This window comes from Vespa mandarinia, chromosome 1 (genome assembly GCF_050613455.1).
Source record: "Vespa mandarinia isolate Hongniang chromosome 1, ASM5061345v1, whole genome shotgun sequence".
Lineage (NCBI taxonomy): Eukaryota > Metazoa > Arthropoda > Insecta > Hymenoptera > Vespidae > Vespa > Vespa mandarinia.
In genome coordinates, this window is record NC_140810.1 from 6,589,620 (window position 1) to 6,617,500 (window position 27,881).

The window sequence follows — 27,881 nt, forward strand, 5'->3', positions numbered from 1 at the left end:
GAAGCATCGATCTTTTCGACCTGTTAGATAATTGAAAAGAATTCGTAAGACGTTTGAATCGAAGAAAATGTTGAAAATATTTTCCATAACGATATTCTCTTATTTTCTTTCTTCCCTTCTCCCTCCTGCCATCTCTCCCCCTCCCTCTCTCCCACTCTCACTCTGTTTCTCTTTTTCTTGTATACAATCTTAGTACTTGTACTTGGTATATCCGGCTCCCGTATAAATATCACTCGCTCGGTTATTATGCAAATCTAAATTCCAGCAAACAATACTTTTCCAAGTAGTCACTACGCCGGCGTGCCAATTTACATGCTTGCCAATGCGAGTTGAAATTATAACCGTCGGTACCGTTGAAAAGTTCGCACGTGCAATAAATCCTTCTAGACTACCCTTCTCCTCTTCATCCTCCTTCTTGAATCTCTCTCTCTCTCTCTCTCTCTCTTTCTCTTTCGTTCTTTTTTTCTCTTTAATGTCTCCTTCCGCGGATCCGTGAATTTACCTTTGAACGGTGCACAGAAGCCATTATGCAAGTAGCTACTTTGTGTTCTCGTATGCCTCCTACGCAAATAAAGAAGAACGAGAGAAAGAGAGAAAAAGAAGTAAAAACAAGATATTGCGAGTTGCACCCTCGTTGCAGGGAATTTATACCCGTGACATGAGTTTTGGGAATAGCGCCAAAAAATCACTGAACCGTACTACGTTATTCATTGTTTATTTCTCAAACGCGGATTATTGAAGATTCTTCATTTTTTTTTATAGAAACGTTTCAACGATTTCTTATTGAATATTAATGTTAAAGTATAATTGGAAACAAACAAGCTTTGGTTATAATTTATTGTTTAATAATTAAATAAACGTATGTGTATTATAAGACAAAAAAAAAAAAAAATTTTTCTTCGTTTTATTTATCTTATGTTATCGAGGAAATTTTATAATTTCATTTTTATTCTTTTCAACTTTGCTATCATAAATTTGCTGAATTTAATATCACGTGAAAATATTATATAATTTTCAAAAAAATATATTCTTCTTTCTTAGCGATTAAATGTACATCGATTGATAATGCCAATTAAAATTGAGCCGCACATTTATTTTCTCCGATACTCGATCTGAATGACTTCATTCGCGCATTTCTGAAAGTATTTCATTTTTACCCTTTCCGCATGCAACGAATAATTTTAACGTTACATATAAGGAATGGAAAGAAAGTATACATGTAGAAGGACATATTTGCAATTTTACCAATTGGTTATTTTTCGAACGAAGGAAGGGCATCCAGTTTTAAAAGGCAACGCGAAACGATATGTAGAATTTCAAGGAAAATGAAAAATATTTTACAACGCGTTTCTTCTATTCTGCTGAATTATAAAGAAAAAAGAAACCCTTTTCCCGTCCTCCAAAGAAGAAAAAAAAAAAAAAAAAAAAAAAAAAACCAGCAAGGGAAAAAAATAATATAAAAATACGAACAATTACTCCAACGATTTTTTTTTCATTTCTAATGCCGATCAATTGACAAATGACAATGCTTCGAACGATCTCACGATCTTTATCATCGATTTTACGCACGTGACTGCTCCCCCCCTCTCTCTTTCTCTCTTGGATCGATACGTTCCATTTACCGATCTCACTCTATCTCCCACGTATGCTCCAGTTTACGCGGCAAATTCCGCACTTTTTTTCATTCACCCAACGCAATGACGAGGATAAACCGTACAAGGTGCACCTGCACACTGGTAGGAACGCGTTCTCGCGACCACCAACCATGAGAACGCTTATTACGATATGGTAGGTATATGACGGATAAAGGCCGCGTTATAAGTCGCCCAAGTAAGTGTCGTTCTGCTTACGGCAGCAACGCCAGGAGTTCGACATTGCGATCGCGATGCTTACTCTTGCGTGACATATCGAGGTGTATAAATAAACGGCAGCGAGTCGTTTCCTGCGCGCCTTTCCTGCGCGCCTTTCCTGCAAACTCCGAAGAACTCCGAGTCATTCTTTATAAAGTTTTCAATTGTCGACTTTTTATGTGTCAGCGAAATTTTTCCTTCCGGATTGATGATAATATCTAAGATAGTTATATAACGGTTATTTAACATAAATATTAAAAGAGAAGTACTTACGAAGGACCAAGAACGATCGAATTGATCATTAGGAATCGATTTTCATCAAATAATAATTTCAATTATTTTCCAAGATATATCTATACGACGAAGCGTAGTATATGATTTATCAGTTATCTGTTGATAATTTAATTCTTTTGGAAACTCTTTTTTTATAAGAATTTAATCAAGAACTAAATTGTTTTACATGCGTTATAATTTATATTCAATTGTATTAAACATTGATACGTTGTAATTTCGTAACTACGTGCATTTAAAAGTTAACAAGAATGAAGAAGACTAACTGATTCAATATTTTCTTTCTTTGATACTTCTTCAATTAATTAATAACTTAACACTGAAAGTATTGAGATCACTTTATCTTGTTTTTTTTTTCTTTTCAATTGAAATTCACGAATTTCCAGGTTCTCACGGATTTCGAATTGAGTTCGAGGCAAGTTTTTAAATGAAATTCACAAATTTCCAGGATCTCACGAATTTCGAATTGAGATCGAAGCAAAAGAAGGAAAAAACGAGGAAAAAAAGAACAGAAAAAAAAACAAAAATAAAAAAGAAAGAACCCACAGATAAGACGTTTCTCTCGACACGAAGGGAGAGAAAGGCCAAGGTGCGAAAGAACGAACGAACGAGATCGAGCTCTTTGAAATTAATAAGAAAAATCGATAGCCGAATACACCGCGATGATCTCGAGCCGCGAAATGGGGTGGATACGGTTCGCGGCTGGTAATTACTGGCGGATGGCCGATTAATCTTTGACATAACGGCGTTTTATTTTCGCGCCAGGGTGGTGGCTACAGCTCGGGCCGCGATACGATCGGTTCATTTCGGGCATTCCCAACCCGTAACTTCTCCTTCTGTTTCTCTCTTTCTTTCTCTCTCTCTCTTCCCTTTTTACGCACACAAACATACACATATAGAGATACATACTCACAATCATGTATCACATGAATAAGAAAGAAAAAGAGAGAAAGAGGAAAGACAAACGGATGCATACCGCAGCTTGCAAAGAGATCTCGGAGTCGAGTTTGGGATAAAACGAGTGGGAGGAGGAGGAGAACGAAAGAAGGAAGAAAAAAGAAAAAAGAAAAAGAAGAAGAAGAAGAAAAGAAAAAGAAGGAAGAGGCGTTCTCGATTGCGAACGAATTCTTCTCACGGTTGGCCGTGAGTGCAGTTTCGTTGGTGCTCGCGTGGGCGGACCGGCAAATAATGCCAGTCTTGTATTTTTAAACCCAAGCGACGAAGGAGTCTCTCTCTCTCTCTCTCTCTCTCTCTCTCTCTTTCTTTTCTTTCGCGAAGAGAAACTAAAAGAAGAAAGTAAGAAAAAGAGAGAGAAAGATGTGAAATCGGTCGAGTTATTTTACTCCTGCTGTTGCTGCTGTTCCTTTCAGAAGAAGTAGAAAAAGAAGAAGAATAAGAAGAAGAAGAACCAGAGGAAGAAGAAGAAGAAGAAGAAGAAGCAGCAGAAGCAGAAGAAGAAGAAGGAGAAGAAGAAGAAGAAGAGGAAGAAGGAAGAGAAGAGAGAGAGAGAGAGAGAGAGAGAGAGAGAGAGAGAGAGAGAGCGTATTACTACCTTTATCCTCTTCCCACTCTGATTCGGCGAACGAGACGGCGAAAACGATCTCACGGTCACCGCGAACGCACCGATCTCCTCCAATGAATTATCGAACCTCCTGGAGCCCACCGTAGAGCCCACCACACATTGGTACTACGTGCTGTTCTTTCGGTACGATCGAAGAGAACGTTTGACCGGTCCGATATATCGAAAAGGAAAAGAATTTGTTTCGATCTTTTGGTAAATTCGATTCATGTACTTGCTTCGCAATAGTTGAAATTACAATGTATTGATATTTATAATATAGTTTGTCATTAAATTTTAAAAATAAATAAATAAAACGAAAAAGACAAAATAAGAAAAACATTGATAACAAAAGTAATAAATCATGGGATATGGGTTAATGTCAAATTAAATGTTTTAAATATCCTATGCGATTTATGTAATAATTACGTTAATAAATTTTCATTGGAAGTAAAACGATGAAATAAAAAAGAAAATAAATAAATAATAAAATAAAATAAAATGAATCAATTGGATACATTTCTAAAATAATTAAAAGATAAATTAGAAAAAGAAACAAAGTTACCTCGTCGAGTGCCATAGACAGAGCACCAGAAATGGCGAGTCCCTGTCGATCCTTAAGGCCACCCTTGATAGCTGTGAGGTATCCAATCGTTAGATTCTGTGGCTTGTTCAGCGGCATTCTCGTTTGGGAGGCAGAGCTAAGGATGACGTTTCTATCGATGGCGTTCCTATCGAAGGCCTGCTTCGAGGATCCGTCAGAGTATGAGGAAGGGGAATAGGAAGTGTAGCTTGTCCTTCTTTGCAATTCGAGTTCAGACGATGGTTCAGCCAAACCAAGGACCAAAGGGCTGCTTGCCAACAACAGAAGAACAAGAAGACTTTTTCTCGAAGATAATAAATGCCCTCTTTGGAAATCTCTTCTTCGTCCACCTGCACGTTGACGTTCCTGTTGATGATGATGATTACGATGATAATAATGATAATGATAATGATGATAATGACGTTGGTCTTCTTGCTGCTGCTGCTGTTGTTGTTGTTGTTGTTGTTGTTGTTCGTCCTGGTGACGTGAACAAGATCGAGGATGTCGTCGATGACGTTGACGTCGGTGTTGTTGTTGATGTTGGGAGATTTGATGATGGTGCAGCCGATGGGGCACCTGATGCTGGCGACGGGGAGGCCTGCGGCGGCTCGGCTGTATTAGCGGGCCAGGGCGCATGGCCGCCGCCGCCACCGGTCAGCAGCGCCTCCCTCCCGCTCACCTGCCGAAAGAAAAATCGACCCGCTCCTCAAATATCTCCTCTGACCTCTTTATCATTTATGCAGGACACATATTAATTTACTGGATAATGATAATTAACTTTTCTCTCCGTTATATGAATGAAATTATTTATCTGATACAAATTTTGAATTTATCAATGGTATAAATTGATCAATAAAATTTTTAATGATGTGATAGATCAAACTTGTGCTGAATAATATTATTATATACGACGCATTAGATTAATTCAAAAAGATTTTTCTAAAATTAAATTTCTTGAAGTAATACCAATTAGGTGAAATATTTAATAAATTTTCGTCAATCATATTTTCTTATAAATTAATCTTATATTTAATATCGATAATATCAATACAAGATCTACAAGGATCTTTCGGTATTAATATTTAAATATCTCACTGTGTAGACATACACGAAAGAATAAATTATATTGATTATCAAAAAGTTATTTGGTTTAATAAACGAGATCTAATATGAATGAAAGGTTCTAAATCAAATCGAAAAATTAATAATTTCAATGATCCCAACGAATGTCGACTATACTGAAATATATTGTTTTCTTTTTATGTTCATATGCCATTTACAAATATGTATTAATATACACATACGTAAGGCGAGAGCATTTAATGTATTGTAATTAATCAAAGATCGATCCGATCCTCGTTCTATGACGTATATCCAACGATACTCATAATTGCATTAATAATTCATCGTTAAAAGGCATGAGGAACTCCAATGGAGCTATTAATATCCAAGAAAAAAGGCCTCCATCGTTTTTATCCTTTCCGTCATGTTTTTATATCGCCTTCGTAATCGCAGACGTGCCGTTCGCGATCGGTCGTGAAAAATAAAAAATAAAAAGAATTCATAAGGAATTCAACATCACAGTAATTTTGCAGGATCTACATGCCTTTCGTTAACGCAATATGTTACTATCTCTCTCTCTCTCCCCCTACCCACCCTCTCTCTCTCTCTTTCTCTCTCTCTCTCTTTCTCTCTCTCTCTCTCTCTATCTCTATATGTAAAAACGTTATAATCTCATGTATAGAATAACTCGTATGTTCCTGTTAGAGTAGTATACTTGTCACGAGGTCACGTTCATTTATGTGAATCATCATTTTGCGTGCCATCTGTCCCTAACGTGTTAACAGAGAACATTTTTGATCAGTTAACGTATCGCATATATGAAATTTATTTCAATGAAAAATAACGTATAAAAATATTATTACAGTTATAATTTAAAATTTTCTAATAAGAATGTAAAACAAATGATTCATTTAGTATACTTTTATCCCGAAAAAATAATTTATTTTTTAGGGACAGTTAAATTCTTTTCTCTCTTTCTCTCTCTCTTTCTCTTTAGCTTCTTTCTGAAACATAATATCGTAATAGTAATATTGAAATACAAAAATATCAGAACGGAATGTATTTTTGTGTTACCTTAACGCATTCCAATAAATCGTGATACGTTTGGCTCGTAAATCTCACGTGTCACGAATTTTCTCGTAAATTCTTGCAAATTGCGACTCCAAGAGAACGCTTCGAGTAAAGACGAAAAAAAAAAAAATAATAAAAAATAAGAAAAAACAAAAAAAAAAAAAAACGAACAGAAGCGTTCGTTACATTTAAAATTTATTTTTCTTTTTACAATAGATTCATTCGTTATTTTTTTTTTTTTTTTAACCTTCATCGTTTTGGTAACCTAAATTGATTAAATATATCGATTGGAATGGCAAATTATAAATTGTAATTTAGCTATTTAAAATACGCATACGAGATAATTGTGGATTTTGTTGGAAGTTATATTAGATCAATGAAGAGATTATTAATGAATGTGTAATAAAAAAAAAAACGTACGAGAATTTATTAAAAAAAAATTGTAGAAATTTTTAACGTGAATCACGATTTAATTTCCTTAAAAATGATTATTTTTGGCACGTAGGATTCTTGTCTCGTGTTATCCTTTTTCTATCTTTCTTAGATAGATAGATAGATAGATAGATAGATAGATAGATAGATAGATAGATAGAGAGAGAGAGAAAGATAGAGAGAGAAAGAGAGAGAGAAAGAGAGAAAGAGAAAAAGAAAGAGAGAGAGAGAGATTAGCCTTTCTAACATCGACATTTTCGTTGACATTTTCCCGAGCTAGGTCGTTATGGCGGACAGGATGTCGGTTGCGTATAAGGACGTGAAAGTTTTGTCCCTCTGTGCCGACGCGAAAAGATGCTGTTGATCTCCGTCGTTGTTGTTGGACTCCTTTGAAAAACTGGAAGAACTCTTTTATCGTAATTTATGCGCCGTTTATTGCGCTATAAAAGGCATCTTATAACTGGTTTCTATTGTTATAGATGAGAAGAAGTTGAATTCGTCGATGAATCTTTCAGTTGCAAGTTTTGTTGGATGAATTGTTATGGATAGATATAGAAAAAATTTTTAAGACGTTTAACATCAATGAAAAATTTTTCGGATAGTTTGAATTGTTTAAGGATACATTAAAACATTTCAAACTTTCATCTCTTTTATTAACGATCGATATGCACTTTCAAAATATTTTATGTAATATACATTTAAAAATTATATTGCTTTAGAATTTAGAATACTTCATTATTTGCAATTCATTTATCGTACAGAAAATTATTCGTATAAAAAATAAAAAATTATTATTAATAATTTGTGGTTTAAAATATATCCAATGGGGTAGGTAATTTAAAAATTTTTTAAATTTTTTAAATTCTAAAACTTTGGATATAAATATGTCATTCTTATTTTATATATACAATCCTATTTTTCATTTATTTCATAATTCGATTTTAAGGGATTAAATCACGCTTTGAAAAAATTCTCGAACGATTTGCAACGCCACATTAAATCAAGTAGTAGTATGCTTTGCTGCCAATATTCGATAGATATTTTTGGCTAAACTAAGTTTTGAAATGTTTTAATATATTTCGGAATAAAGTTTCTTGCACTCGTGTTCCAAATATTTCTTTGAAGATTCCTTTAAAACTATATATAGTGATGAAAGAAGATGTTTAAACAAGTAGAAGATACTTATTCAAATATTGCATTCTGAAACTACATCGTTAAAACAGATTACTAAAATAGATTTCAAATTTAATAATAATTGATTTATTTAATTGAAAAAAAAAAGGAAAAAAAATTTAACTCAATTCAAATTTATAAAAAGGCGATATCCAGAGGATTTTCAATATACACAAAAAAAAAAACATTTGTTACGTAGTTTAATCGACGCAACGAAATGATACAAATTGTATCATTTCGTTGCGTTTAACATTTTGTTTAAATTTCTTTTTCTATTTTTTTTTCTTTTTTTTCTTTTTTTTTTCTTTTTTTTTTTTTGAGATATCTTTCATCATTCTTAAGACATTTCATGAAAAAGAAAATTTATAATTTTTTTTTCGAAGACGTGATTTCATAGAAATTGTGAGATTTCAGAATTTTTTATAATTTCCGTGTTTTTTGACTACCTTTCTTTGTAAGCTATATGAGAAATCTCAATTGTTGGAAAATTAAGAATATTAATTGAATATTTACGTTATTATATAATTATAATTATATATATAACAAATATATAATTATAACAAATTGAATATGAATGTTAATTAAATATTTGACGGATTTAAAGACTTTGTGAGAGGATAAAATTCATTAATTGATTAGCGATCGATCAAAAGCTTCTTTTAAAAGCATATCGTGTTCGAGTTCGCGGTGTCTATGAAGCCAAGAGAACTGGAAAAGGTGCGACGACACGTGCTTCTCGTTGAGGAGACAAACGCACAGAAAGAGAGAGAGAGTAAGAGAGAGAGAGAGAAAGAAAGAGAGAGAGAGAGAAAGAAAGAAAGAGAGAGAGAGAGAGAGAGAGAGAAAGAGAGAGAGAGAGAAAGAGGACAGTGAGGTGCACACATACACACCTGTTGCAAATTACGTAAGTACTAGCTCGAACTACGTAGGCGACATGACGGGCTAGGCCGTAACGACTTCGCCACAATAAAGACGTCTTCCATCCATGATGCATGGTGTCATTCACCAACTTGAGTATAGATATAACTTTCCTCGACTCGCTCGTTTCTAACTCCGATTTAATTACGAGGAGGTGAAAGTCACGAGACATGGATTTATTCTTCACGTAGGATCAACGTAGAAGACGTTTAAAGGGCCCAACAATGTCTCTTTTATATATATATATATATATATATATATATATATATATTATATATTATATATTATATATTTATATTTATAATATACTTTGTGTGTTTCTTCTTATGTCAATGTATACTTTTATATGTAACGATAAAATTGATATATTGTAACTCTTGTAGTAACGAAATGAAAATCCTTGATCGGTTTTTTAATGAATGATTAAATCGTGTCAATTAAAAAAAAAAAAAAAAAAAAAAAAGAAATAAATATTATTAATATATTCGGATTTACTACTAAACAACGAAAGTTTTAATGAATACATTATAATTTAAAAAATTATTACTTTCATGTATCTGTGCGTGAGAATAGAGTTAATATTTCTTTAATATTCAACCAATGAGATGAATGCCTTTTATCGATGTTTTCTAATGAATAAGAAAATATTAAAAACGTGCTAATTAAAATCACGAATACATTTTACAAATATATGTCTAGTTTATAACTAAGCAATAATTTTTATAATGAATATAATTAAACAAGTCATTATGTTTAAGTATATCTGTGTATGATGAATTTAAAATTTTTTAATCTTGAAATAATACATCGAATTTCTTCGATCGATAATTTTTAATATAAAAGAAAATGATGAAAACAAGCTAATTAAAATCAAGAATACTTTTTACAGATACATATAGATATATAACAGATTAATTATAAGCCAATGATTCTTGTAATGATAAAAACCATAATTACTTATAATTATCATACACGGGAATATGTTTATCACTCTCTGTTCGAATGAGTTTGAGGAAAAGGAGTTTCAACAAAAATAAATCGTTACGAATGAACGAACAAAGTCACACTTTTTCTCGCTCATACTTATCGTGAATCACTTGAGAGCAAAGTCTTTTTTTTGCTCGCGAATACCTCCATTCCACTTATGTACATACATATACGCATACACACATACACACATGCATACAAAGCGAGAAGGAAAGAAGTGTATCTTGGATCTCGATAAATTTACGCTTACGTCATGCGATATATTGTAAGTATATACGTACGAAAAAATATGTCTTCCCTTTACTACTACTTTTTTCATTTCTTTATTTTTTTCTTTTTTTTTTTCTTTTTCTCCTTTGCATTTTTTCTTTTTTGTCAGAAACTTACGCAACGGTACATCTGTATGTACATCTGTTGGAATCGCTTCCACGGTATTTCAATGAAGTTTCCTTCCTTAGAAACATGATCACAAAAATTAAATTATGTATCGTCGGATGACACGTTCAAGAATTAGATTTCAACGTAAATAAGGGAAGTACATCAGTTTTTATTCGAATGAAATATAAAAGATTTTATCGATTCTATCCCTTTAATATCAGATAAATAAATAAAATACGAAAAGAAATAAAAACGAAATTGTTAGCTAAATACAATATTTATGTTTTAAGAATTTTTGCATAAAAGTACACAAAGGAATTGGAAATTCGAGATCATAATTAATTCTTTCCGATGGAAATAATATCTACGTGATGTAAATGTTGTCCACGCCTGTGTTTGCGAAAGAACGTCATTGTTCTAGTATTTCTTTTCTTCTCCTTTTTATTACGACGCAATGTTGTTCCCTGATAACTTCTCTATGATTTTAGAAAAAAAAAAAAAGAAAAAAAATAAAAAAAAAGAAAAAAAATGTAGACAAATGATTCGATTCAATATTTTTAACATTCTTTTCCTATTTGTTCTTGGACTAACACGATTCATTTGCTTTATCAAGTAAGACATTCGAAGATGCAACGATATTGACGGAGTTCACTCGAAGCAAATAAATCTTATATACGTATATTCACATACTAGAAAACAATCGAGATAAACAAGATATTTGGCGCGAGACTTGGTACTAACGACAAATATTTGCACGAAATCGCACGAGCCGAACGTGGGCGTTCGTCTCGCGATAATATCGCGAGTACGCGAAAAAGCGCATAAAAGCGTTAAAAGCAATAAAATCTCTCATATGAAAAGTTTACATTTGTTTTGAAATAAGATAAAGAAAAGAAGGAAAACAAAGAAAAAATAAAGAATAAACAAAATCAAAAAAAAAAAAAAATAAATAAATAAAATGGTAGAGGAAAAGATAAGGAAAATGGAAACAAGAAAGAAAATGATAATGTTAAAAAAATTTTGGCCAATTTTCGATACACTTTTTAATAATATTTTATATTTCTAGGAGTCCATATTACAAAAAAAAAAAAAAGAAAAAAAAAGAAAAAGATAAAAAAAAGAAAAACAAAAAGAAAGAAAAAATGAAAAATAAAAAAAAAATAAAAAAAAAAGAAACGAAAAATATAATAAAACTGATAAAAAAAACCGATGTTCTTCTACGAATATAAATAATTCATGTAAATAAGTCTTCGAAAAAAAGAAAGAGAGAGAGAGAGAGAGAGAGAGAGAAAGAGAGGAAGAGGGAGAGGGAGAGGAGACAGCGTAACTGATACGCAAAGCAAATTTAACACGATAAAGAGCTAAGAATAGCCAGCGGTTATTTGTAGAGGCCCACACGCACATATGTCCGTGCTGTGTATGTATATATATATATGTATGTATATATACATACACACGTATAAATGTATACGTACGACATATTATTTGTCGATGCTGCATTACCGGTTCGCGGCCAGGCCATAACGAAATCGCTTCTCGCGTTTTAACGGCCCTGCCGCCGCCTTTCGTCCGTCCTCAGCCAAGAACGACTGTTCGTCGGATTCGTTCGTCTATTTATAATCTTTTTATTTCTTTCGCAAGCATTCTTTCTTCCTTTTGACGAAAACGATAAATTTCATCTTATCGAATCTGATCATACGTTTAACTTCCTTCGATTTTGCCCTTATATTATATTTAACCTTTGCCGTAGATCTTTTTTTTTTAGATCATTCATCTCTAATTTATCAAACACTTCATACTATATATATATATTTTTAATATATATAAAGAGATAAATATTTCTCTTTAGATTTTAAAAGATTCAATTTATGTTTTTACTTCATTTTCCTTTTATTTTTAAATAAATAAATATTACTATATATATATATATATATATATATATATATATATATCTCGTTTAGTTTCTTTTTCATTAGCGATAATGTATTCCTTTTAACGGAAATGAAAGAAAAAAATAACAACGGCATCGGTTGCATCGAAGGAGACGGAATCATGGCAGGATGTGGAATCGTCTGTGTTCGTGTCATGCGTCAAACATGCGTTAAACATGCGTTTATGCAATCCAGGGTTAACATTCGCAGTGCATATCGTTTAGATAACAAAGATAAGTTCCCCCTTCTCTCTCTCTCTCTCTCTCTCTCTCTCTCTCTCTCTCTCTCTCTCTCTCTCCCTCTCTCTCTATACATTATATATATATATATATATATATATATATATATATATATCTTGTTACATGTCGCTACGTCAGAATTTATTTCGAGAAAAGCATCGCTCTTTCGAAAGAATAGCAAAATTTAACGATGCAACAATCTTCCCGTTGTCCCTGGGCTGTAATTCCGTAAATTCGTGGAAATCCGCTTGACATTTTTTGGCCCGTTTAAATCACTTCCTGTGAATCGTCCTCTCTAAATTTAGAAATTGCACGCTGCCGCCGTTGTTATGGCACATCATTTTTACGAGACGTAGATCGAAAAAAAAATATTATTACGAACTTATGTATGTACTTACAACAGCGATACTCTAGGTGTGTGTGTGCGTGTGTGTGTGTGAAGTATAACTTTGTCATTTGAAATATTTCCTTTGTAATACAAATTTTGAAGAAATATTTCTTGGAAAAGTTTTCTGTCTTCGAAGAAGACGTAAGATAGTGTCATTGATTTGACTTTAATATCTGTTTAAAGATCACACGAAGATCATCAAATTATTTCATGAAAACCTATATAATTTTTAATACATGCTTTTATAGCTTATCTCAAAAGCTCTTTTTTTTTAAAACACTATAATAATATATTTCTTCATTAAGTAGCATTAGAATATAATTTATAAATTCTATTGAGAACATTGAAATAAATCGAAATGAAACAAATTAACAGTGAAAAGCATCGAGTGAATTTGATTTAAGAGGAAGAAAGTGCAAAGTGCTTCAGAAAAGTCGATATCGTCACGAAAGATGATATCTAGAAGGACGCGTAGAAACCAAGCTTGAGCTTGGAAGATCTTAAGTGACGAGATAACGCTCAGTGATATAAGCGCGTCTCTGTAACATTATGTTCGGTCCACGTGACTCGTGTAATACGGACACTAATATGCCGCGTCTCTACGGTATATCGTGTTACGAGGGAGTAATTGAATATCGATACACGCATACTTATGAGAGAGAGAGAGAGAGAGAGAGAGAGAGAGAGAGAGAGAGAGAGAGAGAGAGAGAGAGAGAGAGAGAGAGAGAAGCATGCACACGTGCATGTGTGTATTTATGCATGTATATCGGAACAAATATGAACATTCTTCATACATAATACGTCTACCGAATAATAGAACTTAATCTTTCTTAAGTTATTTCTAAATTCTATACTATCAATAGAACGTCTTAATATATCTAATAGTATGTATACAGTAACACAATGAAAGAATGATAAAATTTTGTATTTGTCATTAAATCTTCGTAATCTAGTAGTTTCTTTTCGTTAAAAAAAAAAAAAAAAAAAAAAAAAAGATTATATAACATAAAATATCTGCGAACACATATTGACGCAATTAATTTATAATTTTATTTTTTTATAAAGTTAATTATATAATAATAATTTATGTATAATTTCGAAATCATATATATATATATATATATACACAGTCGTATACGTTAATACAAGTCTGCATTTTATTTTAAGTTTGCATTTAATTTTATTCCAAATGAATGATATAATAATAAAAGGAATGATATAATAATAAAATACTACATCATCTTGTAGCAATTTGAAAAATATAGATAATATCAATATGTGACTTCAAAGTTATATAAAGTTATAGAAGGTTAAATAAAACATAGTATAAAGATATCTCGTGTCGATAAAATAAGCAATTATAAGCATTCGAATAGGGCGTAACACAGATCTATTTACTTTTATGGTTAATAAAAAGTAACATTTGTCGTGTTGTAAAAAATATAAAAAAAATGTTGAATATTCTTTTAAAATAAAAGTGAATAAAAATGTTTTATGTAAATGTTGAAAATTAAAAACTAATGAAAAAAACTCATTTAAAATAAAACCTTTATCGATTGAATTATGTTCATAATCGATATGTGAATCATACGAAGAACTTTTGCTAGAACGTAATACATCTCTTCCGATAAGCCCGTTAACAGTACAGTCAATTAATCTCTGGCATAATAGTTAATGCGTTTCGATCTCTGTTTTATTCTACAGTTCACAGTCAAAGCTGATAGACTTTACGTACTGGATTGATATCCCATTTAACAAAGCGGCTTAATTATCGAACCTCTTCGCGCGTTCTAACAGTTCCGACTATAAATTCGACTAATTAAACATTATATGAAATGTCTATAAACGCAGGCTCTTTATTGTTCTACAAGGTTTTTAGTAACACTGTTTTATTCCTCTTTTATTCGATTTAATTAATCACGCTTAACAAGTCATCTATACTCTCTTTCTATGTTTTATTTAATATCTATATGCCATTTTACATATTTTTAATATTATAATCATTTACTAATTTATTCATATATATATATATATATATACAGGATGTCCGTCCATAGATGACCGAGCAATATCTCGCGCTTAGTTGAAATTACAAGAAAGTTTAATAGTAGAAATTTGCACGACTATGAGTCACTTAGAAAGTATATGTAAAGTTTTGTTTTTTCACTTATGACCTTTTCGATTTATGTAGGCCTACATAAATTTTTTAATTAGATACTTTTATTTTGCATATTCATATAGTAATTTGCGTATTCATATAGTAGTCGTCATTTGCAATCAAAATTATATCAAATAAAAGATAGCTATCATTTACTGTTTACACGATAATAGGCATCTTAAATAACGAATTAATTGATTTTTAATACTATAAATTGAAAAACTTAATATATAAATAATATATTTGTATAATATGAATTAAATTTAATTAATTGTTAAAATACTGATTATCTCATAAACGATGCATAGTAGCAATTTTTTATTACATTTGATTTTGATTGCAAATGATCATTACTATATAAATATTTAGATAAAAATTATAGATATCAATACAAAAAATATTGATCCATGTTGACCTTCGTAACTCGAAGAGATCACAAGTAAAAGAAGAAGAAAAAAACGAGTGTTTACATACACTTTGTAACTGACACAAAGCATTGCAAATTTTTCCTAATAAACTTTCTTGTGACTTCAACCAGTTATGAGATATTTGCTTGGACGTCCATGAATGGACATCTTGTATATATATATACATGCTCATATATAAATATTCAGTGTCTTTAAATCAACGTTCAAATAAAAGCAACGTTAAAATCGTATACGTAAAAAAAAAAAAATTGGAAAAATTTATAGAAAATACGATACATAAATATTTTATTTCCTGTATTATGTCTGATCGATAAGAAATTGACTTGCACAATTTATAATCGATTTCATCTCGATGTAAAGACACTTTCCATTCTCTCGACCTATCGTATATACCTATAGAACTTTAATTTGATAGATTGGAATGAAATAAAAAAGAAAAAGGGAAAATAAAGGAAAAAAATTATCGGAGAAAAATATTATTCCGATGAACTTCTAATCGCACGTATCTTCCAACGATTTATCAATTTGTTCGATGTTGGCCGACGTATTCAAAGAGAGAGATATAGAGAAAGAAAAAGAGAGAGAGAGAGAAAAAGAGAGAGAGAGAAAAAGAGAGAGAGAGAAAAAGAGAGAGAGAGAGAGAGAGAGAGACGGGAAAGGAGGTGGTGAAGTCTGTACGAGGATGCAGTCAGCAGACGGACGTAGGTTACCGCGTAGAATGTTTAATGAATCGATGAATCTCGACGAGGAAACTTCGATGTGCGTTATGGGTCTTCCTCTTTCCGTGTACACATTTTCATTTGTGAGAACGTTTACCTTGTCGTTACATTTGATTCCCTTTGCATAACATATAATAAAAGATCTTTCAAATTCATGTTCTTCCATTTTAATTCTTAATAAAATCCTTTCATCTTTTGATTAGTTACTTTTATATGATAAAGGTTAAATATTATCTTGCGAAATTATTCACGAATTATTTTAAAATATGCATACATATTATATGTTTGTGTGTGTGTGTGTGTGCGCGCGCGCGCGCGCGTCTATGTGCCTGTATAACATTTACATAAGTAAATATTTATTTATATTGTAAATTATTGATATTGTAAATATTTGTAAGACCAGGAAGAAACATATGCATATTTCTACGTTGTTCATAAATTTTTTTTTTTTTTTTTTTTTTTTTTTTACATTTAAAAAATACTTTTCGAAATGATAGTAAATAAAAATTGAAGATAAATTACAAAAATTTTTGTTATAAATTCTCATTAAATATCGCATTGATCTTTCCTATCGTATCTCCGATAAATAGTAATAAATCAATAGAATCATTGTTAATATTCTTAATTAACTTATTTAATCACTTCACGAATTCAAAATCGAAGTTGCGTCGTTTACATAACGACATAATGAATCATCGTATTTTCTTATCGCATTTTATACGGCTTTATATTTTTCTTTGTGTTACTTTCACGAATATTAATGACTATGATTTCGCAAAAAGAAAAAAAAAGAGAAAGAAAGAAGAAAAAAAGACATTAAAAAAGATGTATATATATATATATATACATCTTATTATATATATATACATTATTATATATATATACATCTGTAAATATCGATAGTAAAGATTTTTTTATTAATTCGATAGTTTCTCGAAGCAAAGATCGGACTGGAAACATCGTTGACACGCTGATAGAATTTCTGAAGTTGTAATGTATGGTACACGACGAGCATGATCGAGTAGATGCGTTATATGCGTGCGAGTCTCGCATTATTGCTTCGGGAAAGCATAAATCGCGACATCCTGTCTGATTTTTCTTAATTACTACGCTCGTTCGACGTTTCCGTGCGAATAAATTATTTTTCTTTTTTAACTTCCCGAACGGAACGTTCTAGAAGCTCACGTAGATATTTTTTTTCTCATTCCAATAGAATTTTATCTGAAAAGAACAAGGTATTTATCGTTTAACAAAAAAAAAAAAATATGTATGTGAAGGAACGCGACTGAATGATTTACATCGGTACGATAGATCATACGACGAACATTAACGATGGCCATTGTTACCTGCGATATGTTCTATGCATAATGCGTCAAACCGACGCATAACGAGTTTAGTGAAGGTAAGCGGAATTTCCTAAACCACATCTTCGCGTGAGTCACGAAACGTAAATACGAACTTTGAAATCGATCTTATCGTTTTTGTTATTACGTTGTCGCTCATAAAAAGAATACGATGCACGGTTTACTTAATTATACAAACTAAAAAAGAAAATAAAATAACTAGCGTGTAACTTATTTATTGCACGCACATTTCTTTTGTACCTTTTCTTTTTAAATAAACAATTAAAAAGAATTGTTTATACGAAACTATTTTAAGTATAACACACATCCTAAGTAATTTCCTCATATTTGTATACATATATATATATATATATATATATATATATATATAAATCTTTTTTTCTATTTACATCTTCTTATTTTCTATTTTAAATGTCAAAGAATTTTTATTTCCTCCAAATATAATTTAATCGAGAATATGTTAAATCTATAAGTCTAATCCTATGGATCATTTTATTCTTTTTTTTTTTGTTAAACCATATAACAAAAACCTACCCACAATAGACTTTCCTCTAGAGGCCTTAGGCTGCTTTAAATAAAAAAATGTTTATTTTCTACTTGCATACATGCTAAAGAATTTTAATTTCCTTTGAATATAAGTAATTCGAATCTATGTTAAATTTGTATGCACCCGAGCCTTAATCTTATGGATCAGTTTATTCTTTTTTCTCACCATATGATAAAAACCTGTCCACAATAGACTTTCCTCCAGACTGCTTTAAAAAAAAAAAAAAAAAAAAAAAAAACATTTTTTTTCTTTTTCTATTTGCATACATGCTAAAGAATTTTAATTTCCTTCCAAATATAACTTAATCGAGAATATGTTAAATTTGTAAGCCTAAATCTTATGAATCATTTTATTCTTTTTCTTAACCATATAACAAAAACCTGTTCACAATAGACTTCCTTCTAGAGGCCTTAGAGACTGCTTCAGAGATCGTATCATATCTCATTAAAAAACAAAACAGAATAAAATAAAACAAAACAAAACAAAAGAAAAAAAAATGAAACACGAGGATGTTTGCTGTTTCCTGAAACGATTTTAAGATATAGTAAAGAAACATTATTAACAAAAGCAATCAACAAGGAAATTTTTTTTCTCATTCATACGACATCGATGCTATTGTGTTCTCTCTCCTAGAGGAAGTCGTTCTCCGATTCAACAACGTTTATGCTTCCCTCGAAGTCAAACAGGATGTTCCATGGTGTGTATATATATATATATATACACACACACATATACATATATTTATTTATGTATTTATGTGGGATATATATATATATATACAGAGAGAGAGAGAGAGAGAGAGAGAGAGAGAGAGAGAGAGAAAGAGAGAGAGGTATATACACGAGAATATCCGATCTCTACAGGGACCATTTTTCTTCGTTCCCTTCAATTAACTCACGCCGGCCGGCGCCAGAATCTCTTTGGACCACGTCCCACGATAATATACGCCGATTCGCTCGATGAACGCGTCGATTTTGCGATAAACCGAACGTCCGAATATAAACATTCTCCTTTACTTCCTCCGGATTTCGTTTGGCTACCAGCCAATCGAAATCAACTTTACGAAATTATTTACCTCTAGTTAACGAGGTGATAGTACTTACATACACAGGCACACATATATGCGTATGTATGCATATACATACATATAACGAAAATACGTAAGTACTTACGTATTTCGATTTTCTTACGATTTCGAGGTATTCGACCGATCTTCGGACTATTCGAGATGTTATCTTGATGTACATATATAAACGTTGGGTATGAGATCGACAAGATGCGAGTACAGTTATATCGTTTTCTACGATCGTTGTACGTACTATAGATCAAGCGACAGGATGGACTATCGTCGATCATAAATCATGATCATTATTTTATACCGAATGACTTTAAGTCGTAAAATTACAAATTCCCATGAATACTATGTGCTTCCTACTTTCTGCCTTTCAATGATAAACGACGGAAATTTCATGCCATTAGAATATGTGCAAAGGTTAAAAAAGTTAAAATAAAATATAAATGATCATAGCATCGTGATCGATGATAAACTATTCTCTCTCTCTCTCTCTCTCTCTCTTTCTTTCTCATGACTTTGTTCTCGAATAAAATTGTAGTTTCTATTTATGCGTTTCTCTGTTTCTCCTTTCAACAAAGAAAGTCTATCGTGTGATCGAGAATGAAATATCTCTTGAGAGGAGGTGTGTACAAGCGCGTTAATAAGTGCCATTAATTACGCGCGTCGTAGCACGTAAATGAACGTGAAATCGATGATGCGTTTAACAGGTGATCGAAAATTATGGAGTAATGTGCCGTAAACATTATTAAAGCTATATGAAACATTCCAATATGGGCTACTTGTTGGCCGACGGTAAGAAAAATTATACTTTCTAAATGTTTCCACCATATTTTCTATAATCTATTAACACTTAAAATAGAATTAAATGTTGATGTAGCCGTTTAAGAAATATGTTGGACGTTCAATTTTATCTATTTTAAATATTGAAACGATCTAATAATAATAAAAAGACAATGATTAAAATTTTGTGAAATTCCAAAAGTTCTTCGTTCGTGATCTTAAATATTTATTGTTCTCGAAGTTTTTTTTACTTTTATTTAGATAAACAATAAAAATTGCAACGATATTCATATTACTTGATGAATATATGATACACTATATATTTCTCGTCGTTTTTATTCTATAATATCGAATAATATATATATATATATATATATATATATATATATATATATATATATTAGATTTTTTATACCGAATAAAAAAATAAATAAAATTTAATAAGTCAATGAATCAGATCAAATGGTTAATAAAATTATATTCTTTGTGTTAGAAAATAGAAATAGTCGAGGAAAGAGATAAGGAAAAAGAAAAAGAGAAGAAAAAAAAAAGAGATAAAATGAAACGAAATGAAGAGGTAAATAAGTAAATAAATAAAAAAGAAAAAAAAAAAGAAAGAAAGAAAGAAAGTAAGAAATAAGAAAGATTCATCGCGCGACTACCGTTTCTTTGGAAAATGAAACTTATGATCGCGGAAAAGGCTCGGCTTACGGAATATTTTTACACCGACGATGAAAGAAATAACGATCATTTATTCCGACACATAGAATTTCTAATTTCACTTGCCTGACTCGGCCGTAATTCATGTTACTTGTTACGTAACTATGCGTAAATCATAAGTTTTCTCTCTCTTTCTCTCTTTCACTTACACGCCTGAGAATATTTAAATGATCCGCCAAGTTTCCGACCACTTCGAGAGCATGTGTTCAAGTCGATCGCGACTACCGACACACGACGTTGCGGTTTACGATTGGGACTGGGAAATAGTCGACCGCGTTATAATGTTACATAGATGAATGTAATACGATATACTATGTGCCATCGGGAGCAACAGTAGTTGAAAACCGATAAAAAAAGGAAAAAAAGAAAAAAAAAAAAGAAAAAAAAAACAAGAAAGGAAAAAAATGAAGAATAAAAAGAAAAAACCAAAGGAAAGAAAAAAAATAGAATAGATATAATGCGGTGAAAATGACGTTGTGCTGTCTAGTGGGAGAAGAACAGAGAGGAGAAGGAGGGTGAGGGTGATAGGCGGGGGTGAAGGCGATGGGACTCAAATATCCGATAGTTCTGATAAATAAAGACAGAGATCTTTGTCATCGATTAACTGTTAAGAAAAAAAAAGAACGATTTTCATTTCGACCTGTACTAACTGAGCTTATATATATATATAACTGAGCTTATATATTTTATATATATATATATATATATATATATATATATATATATATATAAAGAAAAAAACAAAAAAAGAAACAAAAAAAAAAACAAAAGAATGAAAACAAGAAAAAAGGAAGAAAAAAGAAAGAAAAAGAAGAAAAAACTACTATATCCAAGTGTTTAATTTTTGATCGGTCTATCAAACAACTTGAGACTACAAAATGATGATATCCATGATAATGATCGGATATTCTGACGAAAGATACGGCCCAATTGAGAGCCACTGTCGTGACGTTTTTCTAATGCACGTGATGTAAACGTCTATTTCGGTACTTCTAGGCCAGTAATGTGAGCGTTCTCTATACATAAGCACAATTAAGAGCAACGAATGGTGGCGAATTTCAATTGTTAGAATCACAGACCGGTCTCTGCCACTATGTATACGTAGTACTATTCCTTTCCCCTTCTTCATTTCTTATTTTATCTTCTTTTTTTTTTTCTTCTTCTTCTTCTTCACCGACGACGAGCACTAATTTAGTAACAATGACACTTATTAGCCAGGACTGTAAGTATAAAAAGATGTTCCTCGTTAAATACGTCGGAACGATGCGCGAAAGAGAATACTAGTCATTAAGATCATTTCTAAACTCATTCAGCTTTAATCGACAACAAATGAGAGAACTGATATATTATCGAACTCGACTGGGACGTTTTATAATAATGCTTCACTATTCGTGATCATACTCAAAGCGAGATATGATAACAAATTGTATCTATCGTATACGTCCGTCTATCCTATTTTCTATATTTCGAACATTTCTTAGAAAATATAAACGATTCTAAGGATTGCATTGCTTTCTAGATCGCTCGGGAGAGAATAATCGTACGATTATGTTCGAAGAAAATAAATGCTAGTATGGTATCATTGACTTGTTTTCTCTTATATTTTCATATATTTTTTTTCCTTCTTTCTTTGTGTTTTTTTTTCTTCTTTTTTCTTAATCGTTTAAACGCATGTGATAGCAGAATTACAAGATTCCTAGTGTATTAACGTTAAACAATGTAACTGTTTGTTAAATTTCGTAAAAAGTTTTTATTATATAATAAATATTATATATATATATATATATATATATATATATATTATATAATAAAAAATAAAAAATATATCTTTTCTTATATATTTTTATAAAAATATATCATGCATTAAAGAGTTAAACAATTGAATAATTTATTTTCTACGTATGATTGTTATTAATGTTCGTTAATTTTCTTCGTTTTTTAGTTTTTAAATTTGACCGATAATATCTACGATACATAAGTGTTTACGTTTAAAACGCGATAAATGAAAAGTCATGAAATTCCAAAAATTTTACGACCTTTTAACAAGCACGAAATTGTAATCGTTGCGGAACTTACGTAATCGGATACGCAAGAGGATCAAAATTATATGATGACAATGCTATACGCAGCGAGAAAATACTACCGTCGGCCGGATTCTCGATGCCGTAATTCGACTACGACTATGAGGAATTATTTTGTCGGCTTTGCGTTCCGTCATTTTCATTTTCTGAAAACGTTATTCGCTGTCGTAAACCTAATTATTTTTACGTCAGCCTTGATGTTACGCGATTCGTTACTCGCGAACGATCGAATGATTTTTATAACGACTTAAATAAAGTTGCTCGATTTAGAGAAACGAAAAATGAGAAAGAAAAAGAAAAAGAAGAGAAGGAGAGAACGATAAGACACCAATAAGAGGCCAATAAAAATTTCTAAATTTAAATTGAAAACTTCGATGAATTCCAATGATCGTCGAAGAAATTTATTCTAATTTGTTTTCCATTTATCGTCCATATTATTTCTTAAGGAATTTTATTTAAATCAATTTTTCAACCTACACACATTAATCTCATCTTATCATTATTAATTAATATACTTTTTCTTTATTATCAAACAGTAGAGATATAGAAGAGGATTATTTATTATTACATCCTTCGAACAAAATATATTGTATTATTAATCTGTTTAATATTCAACACGATTATTAGAAAGAAGAACGAACGAATTTGATTGTTATTGCAAGTAAAGAAGAAACGTTTCCTTGTCGGAACTTCCTTTTTTTCGCGAGTCATTGTCATTCCGTTCCCGAACGAGCCATCCATCAGAGTTCACAGCGTGGGCGCTTAGGGGTCTCTAATTTAAGAAACGTCAAGTGACCGAGCTGATACCTGAATTGGTACTCGTGGGAGTCGACTTATACAATGTATCGTTCCGAGCGGTTAAACAATTTATCCTTATAATGTTATCCTCATCGTACATGTATCTAGACGTATGTATGTACATATATATAAACACGCACACACAAACATCCTGTGACTTATACGAGGTCAATAGAAATTCAATGCTAACGAATGATAAAAAAACGGATAATTTTAATACGCACTTCCTTTTCTTATTACGTTACTCTATTTTTATAATCAAGTATAACGTTATTATCAATAAGGATCGTCTGAAATATTTCAAAAGAAAAATTATATTTTTCTAAATGAATATTATTAAATCGTTCCTTTTTTTTCTTCTTTCCTTTTCTACGTCCTTTTTTTCTTTTCACGAAATAAGATACATTTCATATAATTTATATCTACGATAGATTGGTCAAATGTTATCGTAGAGATTCATCATTAATCAATAATTATAATTTAACCCTCTATGGGCCGAGTTTTTGTTTTAACTCGAAAAAAATTAGGGGAACGAAAAATCAACAATTATAAACCTATATATGCAAATTAAAAAAAAATTTCCGTTTAAACAATTGATTGTCTTGACAACGTTATAGAATTAAAATTTATGCGCCATCTCATGAAAAAAGCTATAATTATTTGGTAAAATCTCGATAAATTAAAATGTGACCTGAAAGTTACACGGGCCCATAGAGGGTTAAGAATAATTTATGTACTTGTACTATACGAAGTATATACATTAAAAATATTTAAAAAGAAAATTATAATAATTATCGTTGTCATATTTCATTGTCGACGATAGTAAGAATACGATTAAAAAAAAAAAAAAAAATAATAAAAAAAAAAAAAAAAAAAAAAAAGAAAAGAAAAAAAAGAGGAAAAAAGAAAATTATTATATATTCTCACTTAACGAACTTGTTTCACGGGCTATAAAATCAATGAAAAATTCTGTAAAATTCGAGAAATGTTCAGCTTAAATTCACCAGTCACGATATTCAACGAGATACTGAATATTAGCTCTCTTTTCTGAAGTTGATTATTAGATTCATTCGCGCGAAAATATCGAGTCTGTTCACGCTCGCGAGCGTGCGCGTGCGCACTTCGTTCGCGGTTTTTCATCGAGCTAGTTTTATGCGGCGTAGAGACCGTAATATCTGAATATTATGTTCTTCTCTCGTTCTTTGTATATTCATCATATCCACGTCACGATTGCACTCTTTTACAACTGAGTGAATATGTGTGTATGTGTGTGTGTGTGTGTGTGAGAGAGAAAGAAAGAAAGAAAAAAAGAAAGAGAGATGGGGGGGGAAGAAAGAAAAAAGAAAGAGAAAGGAAGAGAGAGAGAGAGAGAGAGAGAGAGAGAGAGTTAGAGAGAGAGAGAGAGAGAGAGAGCAAAGACGGAAAAAATAGAGGAAATCGGACGTGTATACAGTTTCATGGCGGACGTGGTCCGAGATAACTCGTTAAAATAGTACTGCAATACTCGCCGATAAGACATATTTATAACATAGTTTGTTTGAGCACGACAACCAGCTTGTCTTTTTTCGCGAATGATATATATATATATATATATGTATCGTTCGGATACATATATTTAAATTATTATGAATATGTACAATTCTGAACAATAGATATTTTATAAATAAATATCTAGATTTATAAGTATTTATTTAAAAAGATAAATTAATTTGTTTAATAATAATTTTTACATTTCCACATATATATACTGATTTACAATTATATAAAAAATATTTATTTTCCAAATACCCAATATTCTGAATTATATTAATTTATAATATGCATATATATGTATATATGTATCTATGTATATTTATCAAATAAATAATATATATTTAAAATATTTATTAACCTGAATTATATGAAATTTTAACGAAGAATATCTATATAGAAAGAACCACCTTAAAACATATCACTATGGAATATCTTCCATAATTTTGTAAATGAGAAGAAAGAAAAACATTTGAACACTTACTAAAAAAATATATTAATCGTCGCATTATAATTTACTTAATAAATAATTTTCACTCAAAACAAGTCTCTCATCATTGAATCTATTTTTAATAGTTAATTAAATCAATTAAAATAACTTTAATGAATTCCTAATACATATAATATAGATATATGTATGTATGTATATATATACATGTACATATATATATATATATATATATATATATATATATATATATATATATATATATATAATGAATTAAGGAGTTTGTTTAAGATTAATCGATTCTGGATTTAATCTTTACCTAAACAACATGGCAAAGTGGCCTCAGCAGGAAGATAGTCGATGTCTCAACGCTATTTTGTTTTCATACTGCTGCCAATTCGTACTCTTCACGGTTTCAGCCTGAACTGCTGCTAACGGCCACCTGAAATCAAAATTGACAACGTTACACATTGAGTAAGAAGAAAATTATTAGTACGTGCATTAGAGTGTGAAAGATAAAGTATCTTCAAATATTAAATATTTTCGTAATAAGGAACTATAAATTTATATTAATACATACATGAAAATATAAATGTCTGTCAAACGATATTATATAATTTTTATATGTTCATAGAAAGAGAGAGAAAAGGCTGATAATTTCTTGGAAAACTAAAAGAAAAATTGAACCGATCCAATATCCGCCTTTGACATTGATCGCATTAAGAGTTTTAAACAATATCTATAGATAAAATCGTTCGATACGTTATATATCAGATAATCAATGGAATAACACGAAAGGAAAAATGATATATGCGAAAAAAATATAAAAATATTATAAAATAAATGTACAAATAAAATTAATCGATTATCGAAAGAATATCGAAAGAACGATCTAAATTCATTGTTATCGAAAAAAGTTCATACACATTTTTTTAACGATAAGATTACTTTTTTATACACGTTACACATGTAAGTGTTTCTTTTTTTAGTATCTGACGAATACCAAAAAAAAAAAAAAAAAAAAAAAAGAATTCACGGAAGGAAACGTACGTAAGCCAATCGTTTATAACTTTACCATACGTCTAAAGGCGTTTCTCATTTTTACATGAAAACAAACACCTGTTGGCACGTGTCACGTCCGTCAAAGCTCGATCATGCCTAGTCACTCCCGTAAAACGTAATTACATCAATTAAAGCGACACTCATGGATTTCTAATCGCGTTCGAGCTCGGACCACACCAGTCTTGGATTATGTCAGCCGTAGTTGGCATGCCGACGATTTTAATCGATTCTCTTTCTCTTTCTCTCCCTTCCTTTCTCTCTCCTCCCTCTCTCCCTCTCTCTTTCTCTTTTCATAAGAACATAGAAACTTCAAAATCTTCAGAAATTTGACATCTTTCGAATTAATATCATATCACTCTATTATTCCTTAAATATATGCGATTGTGAAATTGTAATATATTAACAAATTTAATACAATTCAATGTGTGGATATTTAAATAAACTTCATAAAAGAAATGATGATGATGATGATGGTATTGTAATTTTTTTATTTTTCATTCCCCTTATTTATTTATCTAAGTTATTGTAATATTTTTTTTTAAATATTTACGAATATAATATGATATATTATACGATCACATACTTTTTAAATATACGAGTACACATCCTATAAATACATTGAATGGATCAACAGTTAATTTGTTACAAGTCAATGTTTTAGTGAAAATATTAAAAAAGAAAGAATAAAAGAAAACAAATTAACAAAAAAGAAAAAGAAAAAACAAGAATTACTAGTAATATATTTAAGAAGCAACTTTTCGATCTCGTTTAATTCCATCTGTCCTCCCCCATTCGTATTCTCCTCTTTGAAAGAACGATCGCCCTTTAATTACGTAGCCGCCTCGGTGGAGCGATAAAAATGCGAGTTACGAGTTCGATTATAAACGGAAGGAAGGAAAAGGGGTAAGAATAAAAAGAGCATAAGGATCAGATTTATCTCGCAAGTATCTCGTTTCAGCCGTCAAAGGTAATAAGCTGTTGTCTCTCTACGCTCGTTACCGTAATGGAAGACTTATCGGATCTTACTCGTGTAAATAAGGCACACGAGTTTCCGTGAAATGCTTCCGTTTTTCTTATTATATTCTTTTTTTTATTTATCAAAGAGATTTCAGTTATTCGTTGTATGTTGTTCGAGTTAAAAAAAAAAAAGATAAATAAATAATAATAACAATAAAATAAATAAATAAATAAATAGAAAAGAACGTAATAAATGAATTTTTGTTTTTTTTTCTATTAAAAAATTATACACTATTATTATCTGTAATATTATTACCGAATATAATTAGATCGTTGAGAAAATTTCTAGATTT

The 27,881-nt window shown here is 30.8% G+C and overlaps 1 protein-coding gene across 8 annotated transcripts in view; it reads right to left on the minus strand.

Annotated features, from left to right (window-relative positions):
* LOC118447044 (receptor-type guanylate cyclase Gyc76C) overlaps nucleotides 1-27,881 on the minus strand; it is a 73,826-nt gene that overhangs the window by 29,747 nt on the left and 16,198 nt on the right. For 6 of the 8 annotated variants that reach the window (XM_035878451.2, XM_035878449.2, XM_035878448.2 and 3 more), the window contains 2 exons: nucleotides 25,829-25,951; nucleotides 4,265-4,961 (listed from right to left, as the gene is read on the minus strand). In XM_035878451.2, coding sequence (XP_035734344.2) covers nucleotides 4,265-4,918 — 654 coding nt within the window. In that variant the 5' untranslated portion in view covers nucleotides 4,919-4,961; nucleotides 25,829-25,951. Of the gene's footprint in view, nucleotides 1-4,264; nucleotides 4,985-25,828; nucleotides 25,952-27,881 lie in introns of all 8 variants that reach the window. The other 2 variants (XM_035878446.2, XM_035878456.2) reach the window with 2 other exon arrangements.